The sequence below is a fragment of the Mauremys reevesii genome, linkage group 20 (assembly GCF_016161935.1).
Source record: "Mauremys reevesii isolate NIE-2019 linkage group 20, ASM1616193v1, whole genome shotgun sequence".
Taxonomy (NCBI): Eukaryota; Metazoa; Chordata; order Testudines; family Geoemydidae; genus Mauremys; species Mauremys reevesii.
Window position 1 is genome coordinate 8442130 of NC_052642.1, and position 26895 is coordinate 8469024.

Here is a 26895-nt window from a genome sequence, read left to right on the forward strand (position 1 = left end):
GAAAAGGGGCAGCAATATGTATTTGTATTCCAGCAGTGTCATTTTTTCAGGTGCTGTACAAACATTTAGTAAAGATGCAGCTCCTGTCTCAGGGATTTTATAGTCCTGGTAAATTACAAGATACAACAGATGGATGAAATAAACAAATGTCTGAGAGTGGAAGAGAGGGAGGATGAGGTAACAGTAATATGAGCATGTTTTTGAGCAGATTAGCAATGCAAGGCTGTAGCTTGCTACCTGCTCTTTTTATTTCCAAAGGATCCTACAGGTCTTTGTGTCCTCCAGAATGATCATGTAATATGTTGTGCATCTATGGCACCTTCTATCCACTAATCTCAAAACACTTGGCAAATAATTCATTAATATTCACAACACCCTATTAGTATTGTCTTTGTTTGATAGGGAAATGGAGGCACAGAAAGGGTAAGTGACCTGCCCAAGGTCATACAGGAAGACTGTGTGGCGAGGTTGGGCATAGAAATCATATCTCCAGACCCCCACCCTCCCTGTGCCTTTACTTCCTTACTATATGTACAGGTATCACTACAGATAACTACTGGGGTGGGATATGATAACTCTGGCAATTCTACACAACATTCTATTGAGAGAATGAGCTAAACCCACCTGCGCAAGAGAAGACTGTGTTTTTAATACTGAGGCCTTCTGGTGAGAATATGGAAGGAAGCTCACTGAGCCCAGGTCTACACTAAAAAGTTAGGTTGACCCTGCTACACCAGGGGTGTGAAAAATCCATACCCTTTAGCAATGTAATTAAGCTGACCTAACCCCTAGTGTAGACAGGGCTAAATTGATAGAAGAATTTTTCTGCAATGTTTCTAATGAAGACATAGCCTGAGATTATACATGTCACCCAAAGATGTTGATAAAAATCCAGGGCATGTAATAACAGTTTAATCTATGCAGAGAGCATTTCATCCACAAGGATTTGAAAGCCCTTTAGAAATTTGACAAACTGATACAACAGTTTTATGAAGGAATTTTTCCAGACATAATTAAATCCATCCACCTCTGGGCTGTAACATGACAACTATTCAATAGTGCATAGGAACAGTACACATCACAGTTTAGTTTAGGACAAGATGTGTATACTTTCCAAATACTTTATACTTTCCACTGTTCTATATGCTGCCCTGGAGGTCAGCAGTCTCAGGCTATGTTAGACCAAAGAAGGAATTAAGAACCCAATAATAGTGGGGGATTTCAATTATCCCCATATTGACTGGGAACATTTCACTTCAGGACGAAATGCAGAGATAAAATTTCTCGATACTTTAAATGACTGCTTCATGGAGCAGCTGGAACCCACAAGGCGAGGCGACTCTAGATTTAATCCTGAGTGGAGTGCAGGAGCTGGTCCAAGAGGTAACTATAGCAGGACCGCTTGGAAATAGTGACCATAATACAATAGCATTCAACATCCCTGTGGTGGGAAGAACATCCCAACTGCCCAACACTGTGGCCTTTAATTTCAAAAGGGGGAACTATACAAAAATGAGGGGGTTAGTTAGACAAAAGTTAAAAGGTACATTGACTAAAGTGAAATCCCTGCAAGTCGCTTTTAAAGACACCATAATAGAGGCCCAACTTCAATGTATACCCCAAATTAAGAAAAACTGTAAAAGAACTAAAAAGCCACCGTGGCTTAACCACCATGTAAAAGAAGCAGTGAAGATAAAAGACTTCCTTTAAAAGTGGAAGTCAAATCCTAGTGAGGCAAATAGAAAGGAGCACAAACGCTGCCAACTTAAGTGCAAGAGTGTAATAAGAAAAGCCAAAGAGGAGTTTGAAGAACGGCTAGCCAAAAACTCCAAAGGTAATAACAAAATGTTTTTTAAGTACATCAGAAGCAGGAAGCCTGCTAAACAACCAGTGGGGCCATGAAAATACAAAAAAGATGATAAAGTCATGAGAAACTAAATGGATTCTTTGCCTCAGTCTTCACGGCTGAGGATGTTAGGAGATTCCCAAACCTGAGCTGGCTTTTGTAGGTGACAAATCTGAGGAACTGTCACAGATTGAAGTGTCAGTAGAGGAGGTTTTGGAATTAATTGATAAACTCAACATTAACAAGTCACGGGACCAGATGGCATTCACCCAAGAGTTCTGAAAGAACTCAAATGGAACTATTAACTAAGGTTTGTAACCTGTCCTTTAAATGTACCCAATGACTGGAAGTTAGCTAATGTAACGCCAATATTTAAAAAGGGCTCTAGGGGTGATCCGGCAATTACAGACCGGTAAGTCTACAAATTAGTTGAAACAATAGTAAAGAATAAAATTGTCAGACACATAGAAAAACATAAACTCTTGAGCAATAGTCAACATGGTTTCTGTAAAGGGAAATCGTGTCTTACTAATCTATTAGAGTTCTTTGAATCAACAAACATGTGGACAAGGGGGATCCAGTGGACATAGTATACTTAGATTTCCAGAAAGCCTTTGACAAGGTCCCTCACCAAAGGCTCTTACGTAAATTAAGCTGTCATGGGATAAAAGGAAAGGTCCTTTCATGGATTGAGAACTGGTTAAAGGACAGGGAACAAAGGGTAGGAATTAATGGTAAATTCTCAGAATGGAGAGGGGTAACTAGTGGTGTTCCCCAAGGGTCAGTCCTAGGACCAATCCTATTCAATTTATTCATAAATGATCTGGAGAAAGGGGTAAACAGTGAGGTGGCAAAGTTTGCAGATGATACTAAACTACTCAAGATAGTTAAGACCAAAGCAGATTGTGAAGAACTTCAACAAGATCTCACAAAACTAAGTGATTGGGCAACAAAATGGCAAATGAAATTTAATGTGGATAAATGTAAAGTAATGCACATTGGAAAAAATAACCCCAACTATACATACAACATGATGGGGGCTAATTTAGCGAGTCAGGAAAAGATCTTGGAGTTATCGTGGATAGTTCTCTGAAGATGTCCATGCAGTGTGCAGAGGCGGTCAAAAAGCAAACAGGATGTTAGGAATCATTAAAAGGGGATAGAGAATAAGACTGAGAATATATTATTGCCCTTATATAAATCCATATCTCGAATACTGTGTACAGATGTGGTCTCTCACCTCAAAAAGATATTCTAGCACTAGAAAAGGTTCAGAAAAGAGCAACTAAAATGATTAGGGGTTTAGAGAAGGTCCCATATGAGGAAAGATTAAAGAGGCTAGGACTCTTCAGTTTGGAAAAGAGAAGACTAAGAGGGGACATGATAGAGGTATATAAAATCATGAGTGATGTTGAGAAAGTGGATAAGGAAAAGTTATTTACTTATTCACATAATACAAGAACTAGGGGTCACCAAATGAAATTAATAGGCAGCAGGTTTAAAACAAATAAAAGGAAGTTCTTCTTCTCAACTTGTGGAACTCCTTACCTGAGGAGGTTGTGAAGGCTAGGACTATAACAATGTTTAAAAGGGGACTGGATAAATTCATGGTGGCTAAGTCCATAAATGGCTATTAGCCAGGATGGGTAAGAATGGTGTCCCTAGCCTCTGTTCGTCAGAGGATGGAGATGGATGGCAGGAGAGAGATCATTTGATCATTGCCTGTTAGGTTCACTCCCTCAGGGGCACCTGGCATTGGCCACTGTCGGTAGACAGATACTGGGCTAGATGGACCTTTGGTCTGACCCGGTACGGCCTTTCTTATGTTCTTAGGAGGCTAATTCTAGAGTGAGGACCCTTCACTCAGGACATGGGCTCCAATCTCCAGATCCTAACTCCTAGTGACTGGTAGCAAGAGCACCTTTCCTGATCTCCACTGTCAGGGCAGTCCAGTAGGAGAGAGAAGCCTGATCCACTGGCTGACCCGCTGGCTGATCTTTGGCAAGTCACTTCACCTTTCTGCCTGTGTTTCCCCTCTCACTGTGTATTATCTAGTTAAGGGAGGAGGTCTAGACTAGTAGATAGGCATTGGAATTAGACTCCAGAGAACTGGGTTTAATTCCCTGCTTAGCCAGGTTTAATTCCCTGCCCTGTGTGTGATTTCGGGCAAGTCACTTAAGCTACCCTGTACTTCAGTTTCCCATACGTAAAAATAGGAATAGTACTTCTCTACATCACATGAATGATGTGATAAGCACCTCACACTTACGAATGGATTTTATGACAAAGGACATAAGTATCCAGAGAGAATGACAGAGAAAGGCTGTCATCTATATGGTGATATCCAAGTGACTTCCCTCCTGTTCTTTATCTTATATCCATCCATCAGTTGCTTTCCCTGCTACATCTCCTTTGGTTCTCTGGGCTGTAAGTTACACTTGTTTTACACCCCAATTGAACACCAAAGGGGTGCAGGTTACCCACCTTTGCTATTTACATAATTTATAATGCACACAACATACATCACCCTGCTTTATGGATTTGTTGATGTAGCTGTGAAAAATGGTTACTAGGTGGCCACTTTTGGTCTGATTAGTTTAATAATCACTAAACAGATCACTTTGGTTGTGTATGATTATATGTGACTGGAGGCAGGAGTGCGGTCAGCAATCCTCTCTATTCGCTTTCACCTGGCACACTGCAGGAAGATTGGAGAAATATTTTTATTTTAGATTTCCTCATTCCTGAAACCCCGAGATCCTTCCCTTTTTGAAGTGATATCACCAGTGCAACCCTCTATGGAGATACAATATCATACGACATGGAATACTGCACTATTTGTAGTGCAATAGCGCCTATGTGCCTCAGCCCTATTGTGCCAAGCACTTTATACATAAAACAAAGAGACAGAACATAAGTTTCCCTGGAAAAGGGACTAAGGGTACATCTACACTTAAATGACTACAAAGGCACAGCTGCAGTGAAACAGCTATGCCACTGTAGCACTTCAGTGCAGATGCTCCTTATGCCGACAGGAGGAGTTCTCCTATCAGCATAGGAAATTCACCTCCCCAAGAGGTGGTAGCTAGGTTAACAGAAGAATTCTTCATCAACCTAGCGTTGTTTTATGCTAGAAGTAAAGTCAGCCTAACTATGGCTCTCGGGGTGCAGATCTTTCACACTCTGAGATGTAGCTATTCTGTCTGTTGTAATCTCCCAGTGTAGACCAGAGATGGATACAACAGAGTATGCTTATCCTAACTGCCTCCCTGTTGTTAATCTCTAAACACTATTACCAATTGCTTAGCCAATGGTGAGCATTTTCTAGGCATTGCAGCAAAGGATAGATTTGTAGGACAACAGTGCAGTGGCCTCAAAGATTTTTTATGGCAAGCTCCTCTGATGTCTAAGGGGTAGCCTAGTGGAAAGTGCAAAGGATATTCATATGTGTGGCTACCATATTTTGAGAAAACTGAAACAGTTAAAATACCTATTAAAATGTCCCCAGTTCTCATGCCTTTTGTATTTTCCAGTCATGTCTCTACATCTCATTAGGAAGGAAACAGAAGCACTGTAATTAACTAGGAGTCTTTCCCACTCCAACACACAAAGGAAGGTGTAGCTAAATAACACATGCCCAATATAGTGGTGGTCTATGTAAAATTTGTACTGGTTGCCAGATTGCACAAGTGGTAATAACTGTGAGCAACAAATTACTTGAGTAATTCACCTTGTGCTCACTGATGGCATGGTGTTATTCTGTGAAGATGACAATGTTTGTAATTACTGTAGCTGCTTATAGTAGGGCACGGTTTCACAAGGTCACCCACTGGCACCAACATCAGTAATATCCACTATATCTGACAGCAGTGTCTATAGCCCCTACTACACTTCTCCCTGTAAGTGTAGATGGAAGACAGCTGAAGGAGTAAGAGATTTTACTGCTATTGACCATGATAAACTGACCATTTCCATTCACCTATCAAGGCAAACTCCAGTATAAGCAAATATTTTTATTCAAAAGATACATTGTGACCCACCTTACCCATAGCTTGACACAGATACATCATTGAGATGCACATCCGCTGTAGCTCCTCACATCTATACAGCAGCAGTCACAGCAGTAATAGTTCTGTTTCAGCAGTTAGGGGATTTAAGAATAAAACCTGTGGTGGATCACTAGCTTAAAAATCCCAGATGCCCCAGAACGTAACAAACACATTACCAGGATTCCCCACAAGCTTCTAGTACTAGTCTTGGTATTTGCTAGATTGAGGTAGCCCTAGGTAAGTGCTCAGATGCTATCCTGGAGAGAGCTATACAAGAATCTGTATAAGCCAACTACTGGAAATTTCATATTTGAAATATTTACTGAGGCAAGGGCAGTGCTGTCTCTAGTAACTAACTAACATCACACCTCACACAGCCAACCTCCCAGCAACTTAGTTATCCATATTTCTGTGCAACCTTGCTCTAGACCAGCAAAACTGAGAGCTATTGCAGTATAGTGCAGCCTCTAAAGTGCAAGGGACATTTAATTTCTCCTTTTAATTTTGGTAGTAGGATAACCTACTTAAGCATTTAACTCATATTTTACCAAGTGCAGATGATGGTCTCAGCTCCAATAGGGGTGAGAGCAAACTTTTTAAAAAAAAAACAAGCCATTTCAAGATAATTGCTATTCTGGGCAGAGAATAGATGTGCACAAACATTCTACTTTGCCCTGGCTCATGTTTTTGGCACTTATGCACTATAATCCACAAAAGAACTCATTGTCTTGTTTCTCTTTCTAATGTTGCTGGACATTACAGTAGTTCAACATGCCAGTTACCCAGGGCAAGGTTGCCCTAGCTCTCCCCTTTCAAAAGCAAGCAGCTTTGGCTGTGGAACATAGGTTCTAAAAGTTAGCTTAAGCTTAAACTGATTCACAAATAACTGAGTCAATGTACCCATTTGTTTTTAAAATGGGCATCAACCTTGTAGGAACACAGATCAACCTGCTATAACAGCAGCCATCTAGCTAATTCTGGGTGCAGCTGGCTTTCTGGAGACCCCTCTCTTTTAGGTCACAATAGTTGTCCTAGAAACAGGGGATTTTTCTTAATGCTTTAATTATGGAATAGATGGCACCATGCTGCTGGGATGCAGAACAATCCTGAGCCTTCTTATGTAAGTGAAAGGGAGCAAACGGTAGCCAGCTGGCTGGCATGAAGCCTCATCCCCCTCAGCAGGAGCCAAGCAATTTTGGTTCTCATTTGCATGTGTCTAAAAATCAGCTATTGTGTCTGGGCACTTACAGCTCCGAAGCACTAGATACATCTGTCTTCCTACCAGAAGAGGCCACTTAATTAAAAACAGTTGAATTCGTGGTTTGCTGAAGTATTTTAATGACCAAATATGGAAACAGATAGTACAGTAAGTACTTCTATGTTTATCTAAAGGCATAGGAAGAACCTTCCATTTTAAGTTTTAATTAGTGTTTGCTAATTAGCTTTTTACTGTGTGGCTAGTGTAGCACCACTAATTAGTGCAGTAACCCTCCCCCCAAGCCTGCCATATGCCTTTTTTGGTGCTCACTTTTGTGAAGCTGCAACCTCAAATTAAGTCCAGCCAACTGTTCAGTCTAATGATTAATCAAGGATTTATTGCAGGATGACTTCTAGTCAAACTGAAATTGTTGCTTCTCAATTAACACATCACACAGCTATTGTACTAGAAAGACTTTAGTGGCAAAAAAGTGCCAACACTTGTACTCTGCTGTCAAGTCTTAAATACTAAAGGTTTATCTTGGTAGAGAGATATTTACGTAACATTGTGGGCCAGTACATATTACTGCTCATTGGAGGCCTACAATTGGCTATAAAAGGAGAGATGGCATTTTTTACTTCCGTTTATAAGTCATATCTTGTTACACATCTTAGGCCACATGCTACAGAGCATATATGACAAGACCTATCACCTCTGAAGGAGGACAGAGGGTTCTAGAGATTGACTTGGACTTCACTAGATCAGAAGGGGAAGAGTTTCCAGCCAAAAGGCTCAGAACTATCACCACCTTGACACCAGACCTCAGCCAACTGTATCTAGGGAAGAGATTCTATTTCTTGCACCGTATACTTCACAAAATAGAGCCTCCTGTGCATGGCTCCCACCACCCACCTTCCAGTACCTTAGTTGTAGAACTAGAGTTACTGTACTTAAATAAGGTATTATAGAGGAACTGGCTTTAATGTAACAGTGCCTTGTTACATTTCCTCCTTTACTGAATCTCTAATGTTCGTTTCCTCTTTCTTCCTTGGTTTTAAATAATTTGATGGTACCAAGTCTCTCCTTATTGGAGGATGCACTGAGTGGTCTGAACCTTGAAGCAGAACCCATTTTCTGCTGCTCTGAGATTCTCAGTGATAGTATTAAATCTTCAGGACAGATGCCACGCCCACTGGGCCCTCCTCCAATGGCTTTTGGGTTTTACTATAAAAATGTTTAGTTTAATATAAGACAGCACCCAATAGATAGATAGTCTTTAAAAAAAAAATCTCATTAACATGGAAGTAGAGCACCTACTCAGGCCATGACCTGTTTGAGGCCTCTAACTACACTTCTCAGATACTAAAAAAAAAATCCAGCTTGACACAGAATTATTGGAAAAAATTATATTTTGGAAGAACTCACTACAGAAGGTGACAGAATTCCAAAATCAAATTACATGAAAATATACATCGCAATTCTCTTTGTACATTAGGTGAGGAAAATCTGCAGTAGAAGAATAGAAGGCAAAAAATATGAAGAACCACAGAAGAGAGAACAGGGATAAGAAGGGAAATGGTATTTCCAATACCAGACCCAGAATTTACTAATTTGAAAGCTTACAGATGTGCATACCTTTTAAATCCAAATCTTAAAAACAAAGGCAAGAGGCAAAAACCAGAGAAAGCAGCTTATTCTATCTTGAGCTTAGTCAACTGATCACTTCCAAACCAAAAGCTCTCAGCCCTTTTTTTTTCGTGGGGGGGGGGGGGGGGAAGAATAGCAGGCGCAAGGGTGCTCCACAGCCAGAAATTTTATTGCTACACCCAATCCAAGAACTGTGTGCAACTGAATCAAAAAGTGGGGGGGGGAGAAGAAGAAGAGGAATGACCTTTGCATTGTCAAAGGTCATTAGAATCAGACAGTTGCTTATAGATACTTTCAGTGTTTGTTTAGGAAAAATCTGAACCTTTGAGGAGATACAGGGTAAGAAGGGAGTGTTTTTCCAAATAGATACTAAACTTTAATAAGTGAAAAAATTAATTATGCCTCATTTGTTCAAAGAAAAATAAATTGGAAAAATCTTTAATCCTAATTGGTTTTCGTTTGACATGCTTCAAGGAGGTTTTTAAAAAAAACTGATAAGAAAAAACAATGAACAGGGAAAGAAAATTTGCTAAAATCTTTTAGAATGTACACGATTCTTATCCTAACTACAAGACAGCATTATTTGGTACAAGGTGTAATTGTGGATGTACATGAACAGTATATATATTATCCGGATCATGTTGTGCTATGTACACGTCTTTACAATTCTTCCTGAAGGTTAAAGCAGTTCATTAGATTTCAAAATGCGTAATCATCTTTTTATGTTGGCACTTGTTAGGCTCGTCAGCATTGATATCTGGCATGTTTTATTGCAGCCCAGTTCCAGCCAGTGTTTGCCAACATGTTACAACAGAAGTCCAGCAATAGGTGGGTAGAGTGCAGGAAAAAACAGTGCCATGTTTCTCAATTGGAGACCTACAAGACAGAAGATAAAGCCGTATTACCACATTGATGAAACGCAGGATCTTTAGTTGCTCAAAGATGGGACACAGTATTTGTAGAAAGTCCTTTATGGCTGTCTGTGCTCAAAACCAGTTTTCCTGAACGTGCGTCTCTTTTGCTTGGTGTTTACAATTAATTATGCAGTCATCTCTCAAGGAGGAGTTTAACCAGTGCAATGCTGTAACACTGGTGGTAAATCTGAGCCTGAAACCTCCATCAAAGTTAGATTTTAGTAAAAATGTCTTAAGCATTTGAGTGTATTATATACGTAGGTTTCTCATAAGCATCTAAGACTATGCTGTAGTTGAATATTTTGTATAGCAAGCCAACATTTTAGCTATTGAATGACTGAAGTCTAGTCTAGTAGTATTTTACAGAATGGAACATGAGTGGTAGCATAAAGCATTGCTGTTATAAAAGTGAGTGTGCTTATTTTAAGTCTGTCATTGGAGCCAGGTTCTTCGTTTTCACACTTCTATAACTCAGTGGTAAAGCACTTGCCTTCCATAAGCAAGATGGCCAGCTGACTACAGTCAGCATTACTTCCCTTTACTCTTGGGCATCATTCATGCCAAGTATTAAGTTGCACTATTGCACTTGCTCAATATCATGCTTTTAAAGTGAACTGGGGTTACTATGGTACCTTGGAAGCAGCACACAGCCTTATTTGGTATACTCACACCAGTTATACTAGAGACAGCTAAAGCATGGGAATTCTCCGTTCACCTTATCTCCTGAGCGAGAAATACTGTCAAAGGAAACTGCAAATCTAAGTTATTCATGTGTTTCCCCATGTATCTTTAAGTTTTACTAGATAAAACAGTCCACTTGCTCATAAGCACACTCTTTAAATTCAAAGACAATCCTGTCTGAAAGTTTGCTATGAACAGAATTCATCATCAAGTGGGACTGACTTGAGTAACTGTGCAGCTAAAGTACATGAAATCTTCAGAAAAAGGATTTGCTAATGTTAAAAGCAGTAGGTCAAGAAACAGAAAATGAAACTTGTGCTAGTTGTACTAAGTTGTGAAAGGTTCCTTGAGAGGTCAGTTTGTTAAGACAATCCCTTCCCATACCAAGGTCATTCAGCAGCCCAGTTTTTCCATGCAACTATGTTCAGGGTACTGAATGTAAGGAATACAGGTTTATTGTGGTGGATAAGATGTGGCTTTAAGATTTGGCGCAATTATTCCCTCCAATCAGCCATTTAAAACACAAGTGACATCTCACTCTGGAAGTCAACTGACTTATCTGAATGCAGAAGGCATTCTGCAATTCAAATTAAAAGGGTTAAAACCCTTTTCAGGTGAAGATACAATTCAACAGCAGTGAAGAGACAAAAAACACTAAACAGAAAAGTTTTAGTCACCTTACTGACCTGGAGACCAGTTACCAAGTACAGCTCTACCCCAATATACCACTGTCGTGAGGAGCCAAAAATCCCTACCACATTATAGGTGAAATGCGATTAGGGCTCCAGCTGTGATTTAAAGGGCCATGGGCTCCCCGCAGCAGCTGGAGCCCTGGAACCTTTAAAAGCGCTGCCGGAGCCCCACTGCTACCCCGCTATATGCGAACACGTGTTATAGTGGGGTAGAGGTGTAGTAAGAGTATAGTACTTTGACAATTAGTCATGTGGACTAGCAAGATGGTTATATGGGTTGTATCATTCTAACACAATTTGTCCTTTTACAGCATTAGGTCTGGCAGCGTGCCACAGTTTACATTTTAAATGGAAGCTTCCAGTTTAACATCTCCCTTGCTAATCAGAAGTAGGTTGCTTAAGGGCAATGGTCTAACCACCTCTCCATCCTGAAGCTTGTGATCTCAGGGTATTAAAAAGTTACAGAAGGAAAGTGTCTAAAAAAATAGTTTGGTGCTTAGCAGTCTAGCCTCTCTTCTGCAGAGAAGTTACTGTAGGAGTAAAAGTTGTTCTGAGATATCTCTAAAAAACATTACAATTCTTTGTTTCAAGTTACACTGAAGAACTCAAGTCAAAACCAAAAGTTGTCTGGGAAAAAGATGACATTTTTCAGTCTAGAGCCTGTGGTTGTTGGCAATAAGTATTTGACAAGTGGTATTAAGCCCTGAGTTAAAGTTTGCTTGAAGAGAAATTCAAGCATGTTCTAGTTCAGCTCCCAAGCAGAATTACTGACGACTACCAAGAGTTGTCAAGTAGATTCATTTTCCCTGAGGAGCTACTAAAATTCAGCATCCTGTAGTATTACTATTATGGGGCAATGCAAGACACTTTCTTGGTGCTGTATGTCAAGACTGACGGGGGGAAAAGGGGTAAGTCTTAGAAGTGCTACAAGATTTTTAACTCAAGACAGTTTAAAAAAGGCCAAGATGTCTTCCCAACCACTTGACTGATCCGAACACCCTAAAAAGAGATTGAACCTGTAAGTGGCCTTGCTACCAGCATCGGTACACAGATTGACATCACATGTACATCAACATTTACAGTTTTGGGCTGGCAACAGACATCTGAATTTGAAAGCTTGTTGGGAAGACTGCTTGATCTATAGGGAATGTCCACTTTTGATCCTAAAAAGGTTAAGTGTATTTCTAGCCGCTAATGAGATTAGTGAACTGGTATAAAATACTGCCAAACCAAATCTAATCTCAGGCTTTGGGCAGTGTATTGAAGACATACTAACACCACAACAAGTTTACCAACCCAGGCAAAGCATTTAGTGGACACTAATGCATGAAGGAAAAAAGTTACATTCCGTGTCTCCATAGCCTTGTAGTCTTTGGCAGTGCTGGTCTACATACATGAGGCCGAGGACACATTGTCAGTGAAACTGGGAGAAAGAGCAAAGTTTGTTTGAAAGACGAGGGGAAGGTATTTATGCCTGAATAAGGATTGTGTTGTACTGTTAGTTTGTCCTTCAAGCCTCCTACTAATGGAGGTGAATGTGACTTTCTTTGAAGAAGTTACTTACCCTGAAAAAAAGTGAAGCTACTAGCTGCTGAATAAGTGTCACTCAAAAGCAGTCTCTTGGCTTTTTCTTACACAGCGGGCAACTTTCCTTTTGAATTCTCCATTTCTGTCTTCTCTCCATTCTTTCTGTAAAGAAGTAGTTGGACAACTTTGATGTTAGTGCTGTGATAAGCTTATTCTAGCAAGAAGTTTCATATTTAAGTTTCCAGGACCTAGGTATTCCAAGTCCAAGAGATTTTCTTAAAGTGTGTTTAAAGCTAGCGAACCTGTTTCTGGAAGCAGTCATGGCATTCGAGGCTGGGAGAAAAAAAAAGATCATCCTAGGCTCCTAGAAAGCTTGTCCCTAAAACTGTGGAGGCCTAGGCCATTTCTACAGTCTAAGCTTTCATCAGAAGAAGTTTTTATCCCTTGTGGCTGCAAAACCCTTCTCTCCACCTAGTTTCTTCCAAACAGGAGCCAGATTTCAACAGACTATAGTGAGTTGTTTGGTCAGTTCCAGGGCATCTGCAAAGCAACAGCAGATTCATAGACAAGGCCAGAAGGACCATTATGATCATCTCATCTGAGCTCCTGCTTAACACAGGCTATAGGATTTCCCTGAATTCATTCTTGTTTTAACTAGAGCATAGATTTTCTCCTAAAATTTATTTATTTATTTATAAATAATTGCTCATGGTGAAGAATCCACTACAACCCTTAACTGTTACCCTCCCTGTTGGAAATTTGCTTTTTTAATAGTCTGAGTTAGTCTTGCTTCAACTTCCAGCCATTAGCTCATTACACATTTGTTAGACTGATATAGGGCTTCTCAAATTTCTATTCTCCATTTAAGTACTTACAGAATGATCAAGTCAGCCCTTAATCGCTCTTTAAATTATGCCTATTATCCTGCCACTTAAAAAGAAAAAAAAGTCCCAGATTTCCAAGCCTGGCTTATACTGCATGTGTATGGTGTTGATAGTGGCTCTGTACAGACACCATGTAGGCCATCTCTCTATTCTTTCCAGTAGCAAGTGTTTGAGGTATTTCTGTGTAAGATATTTACAAGTCTCATTACTGTTACTGCACTCCAGCTGGTCAAGCCATCAACTAGTGACTCTCTGAAGAGTAAGAAAGCCAAAAAGAGACATAAGAGCTGTTAAATGAGGTAGAGGAAGAAAAATTAAGATCCAGAATGAAGAGACAGGCAATAGACTGTACAGCAAATGCCCACTTCCAAGGAGGAAGGCAGTTGCTATGAGGCCTCCTGTATGTTCAACTGCAAAATTAGACACAGAATTCCATCTTTTTAAGGAGTTGTGCTCCAAAAATCTTAACTTAAAAAAATAGTTTCTAATCCTTATGGGTGCAGAGACCTCAAACATGAATAGAGCATCAACTGAAGCAGGGATGTGTTCCCAAGTCAGCAAAGGACCTGAAACAAGAGCTCTGAAAGACATTAACTGCCTTAGACATAGCAGGCAGGACCCTTTGGACTCCTCCTGACCTCCCCCTGATGCCATGGCAAATTGAGCAGCAAATGCAACAAAAATGGATTTGAGACACTGCTTTTTCATTCCCACCCTGCCAGCCATCTCTTCATAGAATATCAGGGTTGGAAGGGACCTCAGGAGGTCATCTAGTCCAACACCCTGCTCAAAGCAGGACCAATCCTCAGACAGATCTTTGCCTCAGATCCCTAAATAGCCCCCCTCAAGAATTGAACTCACAACCCTGGGTTTAGCAGCCCGATGCTCAAACTACTGAGCAATCCCTCCCCCTGCAGGGAGGGTTGCCTGTAGCTTACCATCCCTGCAGCCATCTGTTCTCTAGATTCTCCAATAGGAAGATACACTAATCGAATTATCAGGGAGCCAGATGTTGAGTCTTGTAGCCAGTAAGCTGGGCAACCAAAAGCAGAAGCTAAATAGAAGACAGTGTAGCAGAGACCTAAGGAGGTGAGCTGCTTAAGCTCTCCCTAAGCTCCCTCCTCTGGGGTACCATGGCCAAGGGGTACAGGATCCAGTGAGAAATACTGGGCTTCCTGGACTGCACAGTAAATCCCCCACCATCGGGTGGAGGGAGAAGGAGAGAGAGAGAGAGATTCACATCAATGATTATTTCTGACTGTGCACTAGTTTTGCAGGTTTCTGTGGGGATGGAAATTAAAGGGTACTACACTAGGCCATGCAAAAATGCCTCTATTTAAGGACTAGAATCCAGGAGGCTATTTTCTAGACACATAGCATGTTTACAACCCCAGCTCAAAGAGTTAAGAGACCTGACAAACCCACACTACTCATGTGGAAGTTAATATAAAGCATACTTCAGGATGAAACCTGAAGCCTTCCTGCTAGCCATTTTCTCCCTACCTTTGAAATAACTTCCAAAAAAGTTTGGACATTTAGTCTAGTATGTGCTTTTATAGATTAGTGAAAGGAGTGGCCCTTTCCCGAAAAGACATTCTGATAAAGCAGTAGAACACTTTTCAAAGAAGCAAGTTACTGAAAATTTTGGGGAAGAGCACGAGGTGTAGTGTGTAAAAATCAGTATGTAGAAACCAGAAAAGTCAGCTACAGATTAATGTTAAAAATTAGAGAATTAAAAAGTGTACTATATACTATTGGGCATTTAAAGCCTAGTTTGCTCCTCCACAGCATTCAGATTTGCTGTATGAAGATGGGTCTCTCCTTGATACTCAAGTCTCCAGTAGTAATACACACAGCATGAGTGGTTGGATGTGTACAGAAAGATATCAAAGAAAGCAGTTTTTGGATAACTATTTTGTATCAGGAAAAGCTTGTTTCCACCACTGATTTGAGTACCACTGTCTTTCCCAAACTTGGGAAAGCTGAGCTCCCACTTCAGCAAAGTGACACTAGATGCACATCCCTACAGCCTCCTGCATTATTCAAAACCTTTTCATCTTCGATATCTTCTGCACCCCCTAGGTAGTCCTGTCTCCCCTTTTCTTTCCCTCCACCTCCCCAAACTTTAAGAGGCTACTTTAGATTTTTATGATCTTCCCCCTCTTTTCTTACATGCTTGTTAAGAACATAATTGCTCAAACATTAATATTTCAAGTGCCATTGACATCCCTGTTAGTACGCACTGAAATGAGTGGGGCCATTCCTACCTCAATGTGTGTTTCAGGCTCCCCTAAATTATTCTCAACATTGAGGGTTATTCTCCTCCTCACCCTGCAAATAATAGTGTTGAGATTATTGTTCTCCAGATAGTTTTCATTGTAGAGGTGTGTTCATCCATCCCACACTTAGGAATCACTGCCCTCCTAAGTGAAATTCAGTATTACCCCAACCTCATAGGCAAGTGAGCCACTTTACACGATGGATGTCTTCACTGCAGATGGAAGCAGCATGGGGTGGGCAACACCCAAGAACTTGTCACTTAAGCTTAGTGGTGCTTTCAACCTGGGCTACTTTGTTCATCTGGGTCTGCTGACTGGATTCTAAGTGAGGCTTTTATACTGCCACTTTACAGTGAGGACACATGCTAAGTCACCTGAGGGCTGACACCCCTCCAATGCCTTCCCACAATTCCTCCACTATTTCAAGTCTGTAAAAGGAGGCATTACCTCCCATGTATGCACTGTTTAAATCTATACTCATGACACTGACATAGGCTGATGTTTTAGGGGCAAGAGAAGAACAGTTACATTTTTAATCACTAACTTTTCCTACTAAGATCCCTGCATCAGTTTCTGTGGTTAGTCTTGTCCAAGACGCAAAAGACTCCCTAAATAACCCTTTTCTGTACTACATGCAAAGTAACATATTAACCATCAGAAAGGGTTTCCAGCATAGACTGAAGGACACAGGAGTTGTGAGCTAAAGGAGTTGTATTTTAAATCTTCAGATGCAGCAGCCGACACTGGTTGGCAACTTGTATCTAGTGAGATAGCCGCTTACATCAAGCTTCATTGCTATGGAGACAGCTGAAGTTATCCTATTACATTTGAGCACCCAAACCTCAAAATGTAATGCAGAAAGTCTCTACCCTGCCTGTTTCTGTATCTTGTGTAAGTTTCTATCCGACAAGTCTGCTTCAGTGTCTGCCTCCTTCAGCCTATAAAGCAGGAGGCTTTTGTCTGTAGTTAGCAACCAATACTTGTTTACCAAGAAAAAGTAATCCACAAAGCAATTCTGGGGCTGAATTTCAGACACTATAGCCTTTAAGACTAGCTATTAAGCTTCATTACATATACATTTTTACTGGACAGAGTACAGTCTTTGCTTATCAGTCATCTAATACCATGCTTACCAAGTCATAAAATATGCCCTTCAGGTTTTTGCATTTAGAATTAAGTAACCTTTCCTGCTACACATAGCACCACTGTACTTACAAACCAGGAGTCTTACCGCTGCATCGACATTAGCGGGAGAGTCGCCATTGGGATCTGCCAGCATAGAAATGACACTAATCATTATCGTTTCCACTGTGTGGATGGGAAGCCAGCGTTCCTCAGGTTTTTCATAGCCGTATTTATCTTCTCCAGGTTCATGAAGAATGGAAATGCAGACATCACCGTTCTTGTCAACTACAAAGTCAAGCAGTCAAATTAGGTATATTTCAGTGGTGATTAAATAAGATACTATATGGGGCTGCTATTCTCCATCCAAACAAGTGTTCTATCCAAGAACCTTCAAAACAGTTAGCTGTGGAAAGTTTCAGGGAAGACATTTTCTTTCAAGACACTGTCAAGTTTGTATCACTGTTTGGAGGACTTCTTACAAAGAAGTTGCAAAAAATGAAGTGGGACAAGAGACAGCAGACTTGCCCTAGTCTACTTCAGTTTATTTAAAGCAAATATCTGCCTTAATGTGGGCACACTCAGTACTTTGACAGTTTAAGTGTTGGGTTTAATTGTAGCCCTTTCAGAGTTCTACAAAAATCTGATATTCACCTTTTTCAGATCAAAAAGGTTACAGGATAGCTGTAGACTATTCACATCACTGATTTGATCTATGAAACACATGGAAAATTAAGTGGCCCCGTGGACCATTTTGATACCTCCATTTTCAGTTTAGTTGCTATTTTTCCCCTGTCTGAAAGCTTAAATCTGAGTTCAGAGAGTCTTAGATGTATAGCCAGCAAACCCCCCGGCGGGGCACGTGCTCAGTATCTTAAGGAGTGGGTATAAAGCAGTGTCTTCCCTGTGGAGGTCAGTCAATGTATGTGAAAGTTGGGATTTGACTTGATGTCACTATTAGGCCTCCTTGTCTCCCCCCACCCACCCCAACCCCCACAATGTAATCATTTTATGCTGGTTTTCTGTTAAGCTGTACTCCAGATTTACAGAACTCAGTAAAGTTCTTCAGCCCAATATAGGTGTGACTATAGGAGCCTTGTCTTCAGAAGACACAAGGGTTGGAAATCACTTCTTCTCATCTTCCAGCTTGTATCTGCCAAGCCAGTGATGTAAAATTAACCCTAAGACCCAGGTTTTTTTTTCCCCAGACCAAAGACTTACGTTAAGGAGATGGCCCCAGCAATTTGTCTGGGCCAGACACTGTCCATCAATACATGCTGCCTAAACCTTGGGAAGTCTGATGCAGATGCTTGGAGAGCAGACCTCGAGACCACTGAAGTGTCAAGTATGGAGAGGAGAAATAGTATATTACAAGATGTGGCAGTTAGCTAAACGGTAGGGTTGATACAGGTTTTCTTACAACACAGGACACCTCAACTCTGGCTAATCTTGCTTTAGTCACACCTTCAGTTTCATTTACAAGTACAGAAAGCTAAAACTGTAGCAATTCTTACCATTGGGATGCCAGATTTCTGTGATGAACTTCATTTTCGGCGGCCTGAGAGGATAGTCTTTTGGAAAAGTGAGATGAGCCTTGAAGACGCCACCTTCACTGGGGAATTAAAGAATTATCAGTAAGTAGTTCTTTGCAAGTCCAAAACTAGAAAATTGAGTCAGATGACACTTTATATTAGATTTAAACAGTTTGTAACACTGGCATTCATAGTAATAGCATTAGCATACACAATGGATGATAACTTTTTACAAGCTACTTGCCATCCCCTCCAAATAAATACTCAGACTACAATGTTTAAGAGTATTTTATTTTTACAGAGGACAAAGTGTCATTTTAACTCAAAATTCCATAGAGGTCTCAGCTAGCTAAGTGAGGAAGTAAACATTTAGAGTCACTGCTTAGGGCTTCCACTGCTGTCTCATGACTGGAGATCCCATCAATACCCCCAATTCAACTCCCAGAAGAAAAGCAAGCATAGAACCCTGATACCTGTTCATGTTCCACAGGTGGGTCACCTCATCAGTTGACAGGTCTGATCTATAGCTAGGTTCACTGGTGCAGTATTCAGATTTAGGAGTACCTACTAAGTCAAGGAATCTCAGGAAAATTTGCCAAATTAAACAGCCTAAACAGTGTTCTCGGGACCCTTAGCACCATCATTCTTGACCAATGCTTCCAATGAAGGATTTCTGCCCTCTGATATCAAGGGGCTCATTACCAGCACAACCAAGTTATTTTCTAGCACTAACAGATAATCTATATTTTGACTAATCTAACTGGGTTGGAGTTGAACAGGTCCCATTTTAGTGCAGATTAGGTACAAATGCACCTAGACTCAAAACTTAACTGATCTGGTGGTTTACGTATGGAGGTTTGAAGCCAAGGAAGATACAGTCTTGGTAAGTGTGAATCCCTATATAGCTAGAAACCCTAGAAATAAGCAAAGATGTCACGTTAAAGCTTATTTCCTTTTACCACACACTGACCTTATTCCTACTACTTCATGGAGTAGATGTTCAGTTTCAGTAGAGAAGGCCTGGCATTGGAAGTTGGGAGAGGAGGAGGTTGTGACTCTCTAGTGCTATGAGTGGATACTATGACAAGCTCCTCTGCAGTTGCCATCATTGTAAACTAGAGCTTAAAAAAGCTTGGACTTGTAATGAAGATTAAGACACGCTACAATTTGAAGAGGAGACACTGATCAGATGTTGGACACTCATGATAGGCAAGTTACTGCCTCAATATAAAGAGGAAAGATTGAAGCAGCAGAGTGGTGTTCACAAAGATGGCTAAATACGCTATGCCTCTAGACTATTTTTATATTAGGGTGCCATCAAGAAATCCCAAATCCCTGGAGGAAAAAAATTTAATTAGGGGCCTGGGTATTGTAAATTGTAGAGCCTTTTAAAACGCAATACCCTTTCAGTAAATTTTTTGCAACACTGATGCACCCAGCTGGGCGATATTGATTTTTTTTTTTTTTAAACAAATGTAGAACTGAAGTCCCTAAAGGAGAACGCAGTATTTTGAGTCATGCACTGAGCCAACAATAAGCCTTTAACCCTTTCAATTAGAAAGGCGATTGCCATATGCAAGCTGCTGTACCTTAATAAAACTACAACTCTGCAGTTTATACTTATTGCTCTGTTAAATGTAGTGATTCATAACAGGTGTTTCCCATGGGCATAGTGAACAGGACTGACAAGACAGGACTCTGGCTGCTGAATCCAGATGCTTATAGGAGCAAGCTAGAAAGATAGTTACTTTGCTCATACAAAACTTATGTTGCATAGTCTAATGGCTATAGCAGAGGAATGAGTCAAGCACCCAGGGTTCTTTTAGTTTGATCCAGACTCACTTAGATCTTAAACAAGCTGTGCTGACTTCATATGGGAACTGAAAAATTGAGTGATAGTCAGAATAGGCCATTTCCTGAGAACAGGAAATTGAATAGACTGCAGCAGTGAAATTAAACCAGTGGCATCCAACCTGGGTGCTAAGTTGCAAAGTGACAAAATCTTATTGTAAGCTCCCAGCATTCTGAGCCCTGAAACTTAGAGACAGTTGCTTAAGTCAGTCAAGTAGGGGCAATGCCTCCCTCACTGAAGCAGCTGCTGATCTTTCCCTGCTGCAGATGCTTAGCAATCCCTTGCAGCAGGCAAATCTGTACTATAGGCAAGGCATTCGTCCTGGCTGCTCCACTACCAGGCTGGGATGGGGGCAGGAAGCTTCTCAGAGAAAGCAGGATACTACTTTGTTTGCCTGAGCATAAGGCAGCATTTCTCAAACTATGAGTCCTGACTCAAAAAGGGGGTCACAAGGCCATTGTGTGTGTGGGGGGGGGGTGAATTGCAGTATTGCCACCCTTACTTCTGTGCTGCCTTTAGAGCTGGGCAGTCAGAGCAGCAGCTGCTGGCCAGGTGCCCAGCTCTAAAGGCAGAGCCACTGCCAGCAGCAACACAGAAGTAAGGGAGGCATGGTATTGGGGGCAGGGGTGTCAACTGCCTGAAATATTTTCAAAGGGGGCCCCAGCAAAAAAACGTTGAGAACCCCCTGGCCTAGGGAATACCTAGCAGAAGACTGTTACCCTTCACCACACAGCCACCCAGGAGAAGAGGAAAGAAAACAAAGGTGAGAACCTAACAAGTTACAGCCTCCAGATGTAGTTATAAGCCAATCAATAGCTACAAAGTGCTACCCTGAACTGTGCCTGTCTGCTGTTATGAAGATTATGTCATGGCATCTTGTGTCTGTGTAATCCAATTGGCAAGAAGCAAGGTCGTAAATAGATGTCCTACTGGCATGCTCCCACTGGAGACATGGCATGATGCTTGGCTCTTCCTTCCCACCTTCACCTCCCCTGAAAAAATTCTCTTCTTCCCATGAGTCACTCAAAATGTTTAAAACCTTTAATAGTTGTTCTCCATTCAGGTCTATCCCTGGCTCTGTTTTCAAAGAAAAAAAAAAAAACACCACACTTATGCCACATGACTTGAGATGCTGCTTAAGGGTGGCTGAGGCATTTACACTGACCACCCCTTGCTGCGCTTTGAGTTTCAACTTAACTTATATGCCCCCCAAAAGTCCAGCACCCCCACTTCTGATATGACCTGTCCATCAAAGCTGAGCTTCTGATAATCATTTGTTTCAATGTGGTTTGTTCCGGTGCCCCACCCCCGGATGAAAAGAGTTTGATACTTGGTCTTGCCAGCAGACCTTCAGAAGAGAGCGAGGACAGCATTTCTCACACCTGTATAAAGGGATACCACACTGTATATCAGTTTTGATGACAGTAATAATCTGCTGATTGAGTATCCTATGATGAACGATTCAAAAAGCCTGGCCTGCCTTTCATTTTGTTTGGTATTTCTTGAACCAGGGAACCATCCCTTGAGATGGTACTATCACAATATGTGATGCGTTTGACATTTTTAGACCACTGAGGGTGATGTTTGTACAGTGGTTGATGGGACTGGTTAGAAGAGGATTTCATTTTTTGCCCAGGTTGATGGTGAATCCAAATTGTTTCCACTGACTCTGAGAACCTGTCCAGGATAAGCTGTAGATTACATACACTATTACCAAGTAGAGCACAATGACCCTTGAGGACTTTGGTCGTAAGCTTTTGGAGACTGAAGAGTTTTCTATCAGTTCTTTGCCTTATGTATACGGCCCTACCAAATTCATGGCCCATTTTGGTCAATTTCATGGTCATGAGATTTTAAAAGTCGTAAATTTCATTTCAGCTATTTAAACCTGAAATTTCATGGTGTTGTAATTGTAGTGGTCCTGACCCACAAAGGAGATGGGGGTTCACAAGGTTATTGTAGTGGGGTTGCAGAACTGCTACCCTTCTTTCTGTGCTGCTGCTAGCAGTGGTGCTGCCTTCACAGCTGGAGAACAGCAGCTGCTGGTTGGGAGCCCAGCTCTGAAGGCAGAGCCACCGCCAGCAGCAGTGCAGAAATAAGGATGGCATTATATATCTCCACCCTTACTTCCACACTGCTTCCTGCAGAGCTAGGCCCTCAGTCAGCACTCCTGCCACTCTCCAGCTACCCAGCTCTGAAGGCAGCAACACAGAAGTAAGGGTAGCCTGGTATGGTATTGCCATCCTTACTTCTGTGCTGCTGGGGTGCTGCCTTCAGAGCTGGGCACCCAGCCAGCCAACAGCCACTGCCCTCTGGCTGCCCAGCTCTGAAGGAAGTGCAGAAGGAAGTGTGGCAATACCACGACTCCTGTAAAATAACCTTGTAACCCCCCCTGCAACTTCCTTTTGGATCAGAACCCCCAGTTTGAGAAGCACTGGTCTCCTCATGAAGTCTGTATAGTGTGCTTTTACCCTATACAAGGCCACATTTCACGGCAGGAGGACAAATTTCATGATCTGTGACGCGTTATTCCATGGCTGTGAATTTGGTAGGGCCCTACCTTATGTAAATGCCCTTTTGAAGGTTGTCAGTTGCATAATTCAGAATGGCTATGAAGAGACTTAAGAGGACTGATGCCAGCATGCAGCCAGTTTCACCCCATTCGATATGGGGAAATGGTTTGAGAAGCCACTATCAGAGTTTGATTATATGGGTGTAGGAGGAGGAGAAGGAGTACTTCTGAAAAATCAGGAGAGTTGCACTCTGAGTGTTTCTTTTTAAACTGGTCCTCACTTCACAGCCAGCTCTCACATAATGGCCACACTGGGTCAGACCAATGGCCCATCTAGCCCAGTATCATCTTCTGAAAGGGATTAGTGCCAGATACTTCAGAGGGAATGAACAGAACAGGGCAATTTATTGAGCAAACCATCTCCTGTCATCCATTCTCAGATTCTGGAGATCAGCGGTTTAGGGACATGTACAGCATGGTACGTGTATGTGCACACACATCCCTGACCATCTTGGCTAATAACCGTTGTGTACTTACCTCAACATGCAGTCAACCTATAAAACTCTTTGCCAGGGGATGTTGTAAAGATCAAAGAATTAAATACATGGAGGACAAGTCCATCAATGACTATTAGCTATGGTTTCAAAGTAGCAGCCGTGTTAGTCTGTATCCGCAAAAACAGGAGTACTTGTGGCACCTTAGAGGCTAACCAATTTATTTCAGCATAAGCTTTCGTTCCAGTCTATGCATCACTTCTTCGGATGCATAGACTGGAACATACAGAAGATATTTATACAAACATACATGTTCTCTGTATGTATGTGGCTCAGTGGATGGATCACTCAGTAACTGCCCTGATCTGTTCATTCTCCTGATGCATCTGACACCAGCTACTGTCAGAAGACAGGATACTGACCCATTATGACTATTTTCATGTCAGAGCTGGGTGCAAAGTGAAGATGAAAGTGAAAAAAAAGTGCGACTGTCCTGACTTTGAGGTACTACCTCTTACACCCCCAAGTAGCTGCCAGTAGACAGCAGCAGCAGCCGCCGCCGCCGCGCCCCATGACACTGGTTCAGCTGTCATGATAAACCAGATAGAGGGTTGCCATGTGGGGAAAATGCCTCGCTCAAAACATACTAAGTCTTCTTTGGCACACGTTGGAAAGGCACTGTAAAAGACAGTATGGAACACAAGGCTTGACAAGGCACAAAGGACGACGGTGGCCATCTGCTGCAGCTAGCCAAGTTCCCAGTTGTCTCAACCTTTTGTGCCACTGGTCTTTGACATTCTATGAAGGATATATTTATTATCATTAGAGCCAAGTAATTTTTCTAGCACTCAAAAGGCTTCAATCAGCTAGTGATACTACTTGGTCTATGTGGTCAAAATTTCATTTTGTTAAATGAAGTACCATCAATTAAAAGTGCAGGCTCCAATAGCCCTTTGAAAGCGAGAGTAATGGGAAGACAGTGGTTTAATTCTTCTCGATACAGCTTCTACTTCCATAAACAAAGATAGGACTTGCCATAAGGGCATCTTCTTTGGGGTAAAGTTTTGACTATCTTGACAACTGTTGCCCATCCATATCAGTAACATTTAGAAGCAGTCTGAATGTGCTTTATAAAGATGTTCTAGGTGGAGTGATTCCAGGCACTGGAAAGAGGAATAAGCATTTTGAATTTAGGTCCCAAGATTCATAAGCAGGAAGCACCTTGAATTACAGAAGTCAACTGTCCTCCAGCACCACCCCCAAATCCTTAAGTGAATTATTTGGAGCCCTGTTGGGCATTGGAGAGAGGCAATATATAGCTGGAGAGACCTGCTGTAAATAAAGGGGTAAGTGCACACGAGTGACTGGGCAACAAAATGGCAGATGAAATTCAATCTTGATAAATGCAAAGGAATGCACACTGGAAAACAATTCCAACTATAGATATAAAATGAGGGTCTAAGTTAGCTGTTACCACTCAAGATAGATCTTAGAGTCATTGCAGATAGTTCTCTGATGACATCCACTCAGGTGTTCAGTGGCAGTCAAAAAGCTAACAACGTTGAGAATCATTAAGAAAGAGATAGGTAAGACAGAAAATATCATATTGCTGCTATATAAATCCATGGTACACCCACATCTTGAATACTGCGTGCAGATGTGGTTGCTCCCATCTCAAAAAAGATATTGGAATTGGAAAAAGGTTCAGTAAAGGGGCAACAAAAATGATTAAGGGTATGGAACAGCTTCCATATGAGAAGCAATTAATAAGACTGGGAGTTTTCAGTTTGGAAAAAGAGATGACCAAGGGGGGGAATCTGATAGAGGTCTATAAAATCCATGATGGATGTGGAGAAAGAGTAAACACTTCCTTATTTACACACACCACAAGATCAGAGTCACCAAATGAAACTAATAGACACCAGGTTTAAAAACAAAAGCAAGTATTTCTTCATACAATGCAGTGTCAACCTGTGGAACTCTCTGCCAGAGGGTGTTGTGAAGGCCAAGACTATAACAGGGTTAAAAAAAGAACTAGGTACATTCATGGAGGATAGGTCCATCAATGGCTATTAGCCAGCTTGGGCATGGATGGTGTCCATAGCCTCTTTGCCAGATTCCCTGTTCTGTTCATTACCTCTAGGGAACCTGGTGACCACCACTGTTGGAAGACAGGACACTAGGCTAGATAGACCTTTGGTCGGACCCAGTAGGGCCGTTCTTATGAGCAAGTAGAGGATCCCAGAAGCTCCTCTATTCCTTCCCCAAAGAGGAGTCAAATAAATGCACAATGAAGGATCATTTTCCATGTTCCACAGAACTTGCAAATAGTTTTGCTATTAGAGCTATTTGCAATGTAAGACTCAGCACACGTCCAGTAATCCAACAACTACGTCTGCTGTAAAAAGAGCACCAAGCTATTAAAACCTTACTCTTAAACTAGGGTTAATGTGAACATTACACATTGTGGTTAGAATCTCAGCAAGAAGTTTTTAACAAGCTAGGGTACACACTGTTTTACTATGATTGCTAGTACTTACTACAATGTATCTGGAGGACCAATAATGAGGACTTCCCATCTGTAAAGATCATTGTCGTCTATTAAACCTGCTGAAAAACCTTCCACTGGATTTTTGTTGAGCTCTGTTTTTAAAAAAAAAGAAAAGAAAAACTTGTGAGCCTTTGTGCACTTTAATATAATCTGCATACTTAACTAGCATACAGAGGTTGGGAAGAGGACTGGTTATAAAAATAGTCACTTTTAGATCACTGGTCAGGGTCTGGTGTCCCTTAACGCATCATCATCTGCAAATACTTTTTTTTTCCTCCTCTCTCCACACCCACACACCTCACTTTGTATGTAGTAGGTCCTTGGGCTCAGTCCTGTATCTAGTGACTACATTACTATCATGATCTCTGATCTGCCTGCTCCAAAAGAAGACTCAAAGATCTAGGAGGGAAATCCTGAGAAGGTAAGTGCTAGAACAAGTTTGAGGCTCAACAGGCAATGCTAGAGAACTTGTAATTCAGTCGTCAGTCTTGCAGACCCAATAGCAGTGGTACTTACTATGTGGTGTGGTACTCCTAGTGTTGGAGGGTACATTTTAGCCTTATGAGCCACAGCACAAGAGCAAGATTGGGAAGATTATTCTTGCTGTATTTGAAAAAAGTCAGTATTTTTAAATTGATTTTTTTTCTTTTGAAGGAACTGAAAAGTCTTTCAGGATCCATAAGAGTAGGAGAAGCAGTTAAGTGTCCCTAAAACTTAGTCACAATGTAGTGGTTCACAAGGACCAAAAGGTAGTTTAGCGGGATTAGCGTTGGGAGAAAGAACCCCTGGCACTAGCCTCTTCTAGGTCCCCCTCATCCACGGGGAGGTTCTCTGTATCTTCCTTGTTGTGCTTCTAGGCTGGCCATATACATTATGGCAGCAGTTCTCAAATGGTGGGTAATGACCCCAATTTAATGGGATTTTCAGAACTGGCTAAGACTTGCTGGGGCTCAGGGCTGAATCCTGAGCCTCACCACCCAGGGCCAAAGCTGGAGGGATTCAGCCTTTAGCTTACAGGCTGGGGCTGAAGCCCTTGGGCTTCAGCTTTGACCCCTTCCCTGCCCAGGGCAGTGGGGCTCAGGATTTGGTTCCCCCTCCTGGGGTAGTCTAGTAAT

At 41.5% G+C, this 26895-nt stretch overlaps 1 protein-coding gene across 2 annotated transcripts in view; it reads right to left on the bottom strand.

Annotated features, from left to right (window-relative positions):
- Window positions 1-8484: 8484 nt before the first annotated feature.
- UBE2G1 (ubiquitin conjugating enzyme E2 G1) overlaps window positions 8485-26895 on the bottom strand; it is a 45327-nt gene continuing 26916 nt past the window's right edge. The window contains exons 2-6 of one of the 2 annotated variants that reach the window (XM_039507544.1): window positions 25770-25872; window positions 18354-18451; window positions 16949-17127; window positions 12592-12716; window positions 8485-9616 (exon numbers count right to left, since the gene is read on the bottom strand). In XM_039507544.1, coding sequence (XP_039363478.1) covers window positions 12630-12716; window positions 16949-17127; window positions 18354-18451; window positions 25770-25872 — 467 coding nt within the window. In that variant the 3' untranslated portion in view covers window positions 8485-9616; window positions 12592-12629. The remainder of the gene's footprint in view (window positions 9617-12591; window positions 12717-16948; window positions 17128-18353; window positions 18452-25769; window positions 25873-26895) is intronic. The other variant, XM_039507543.1, reaches the window with a different exon arrangement.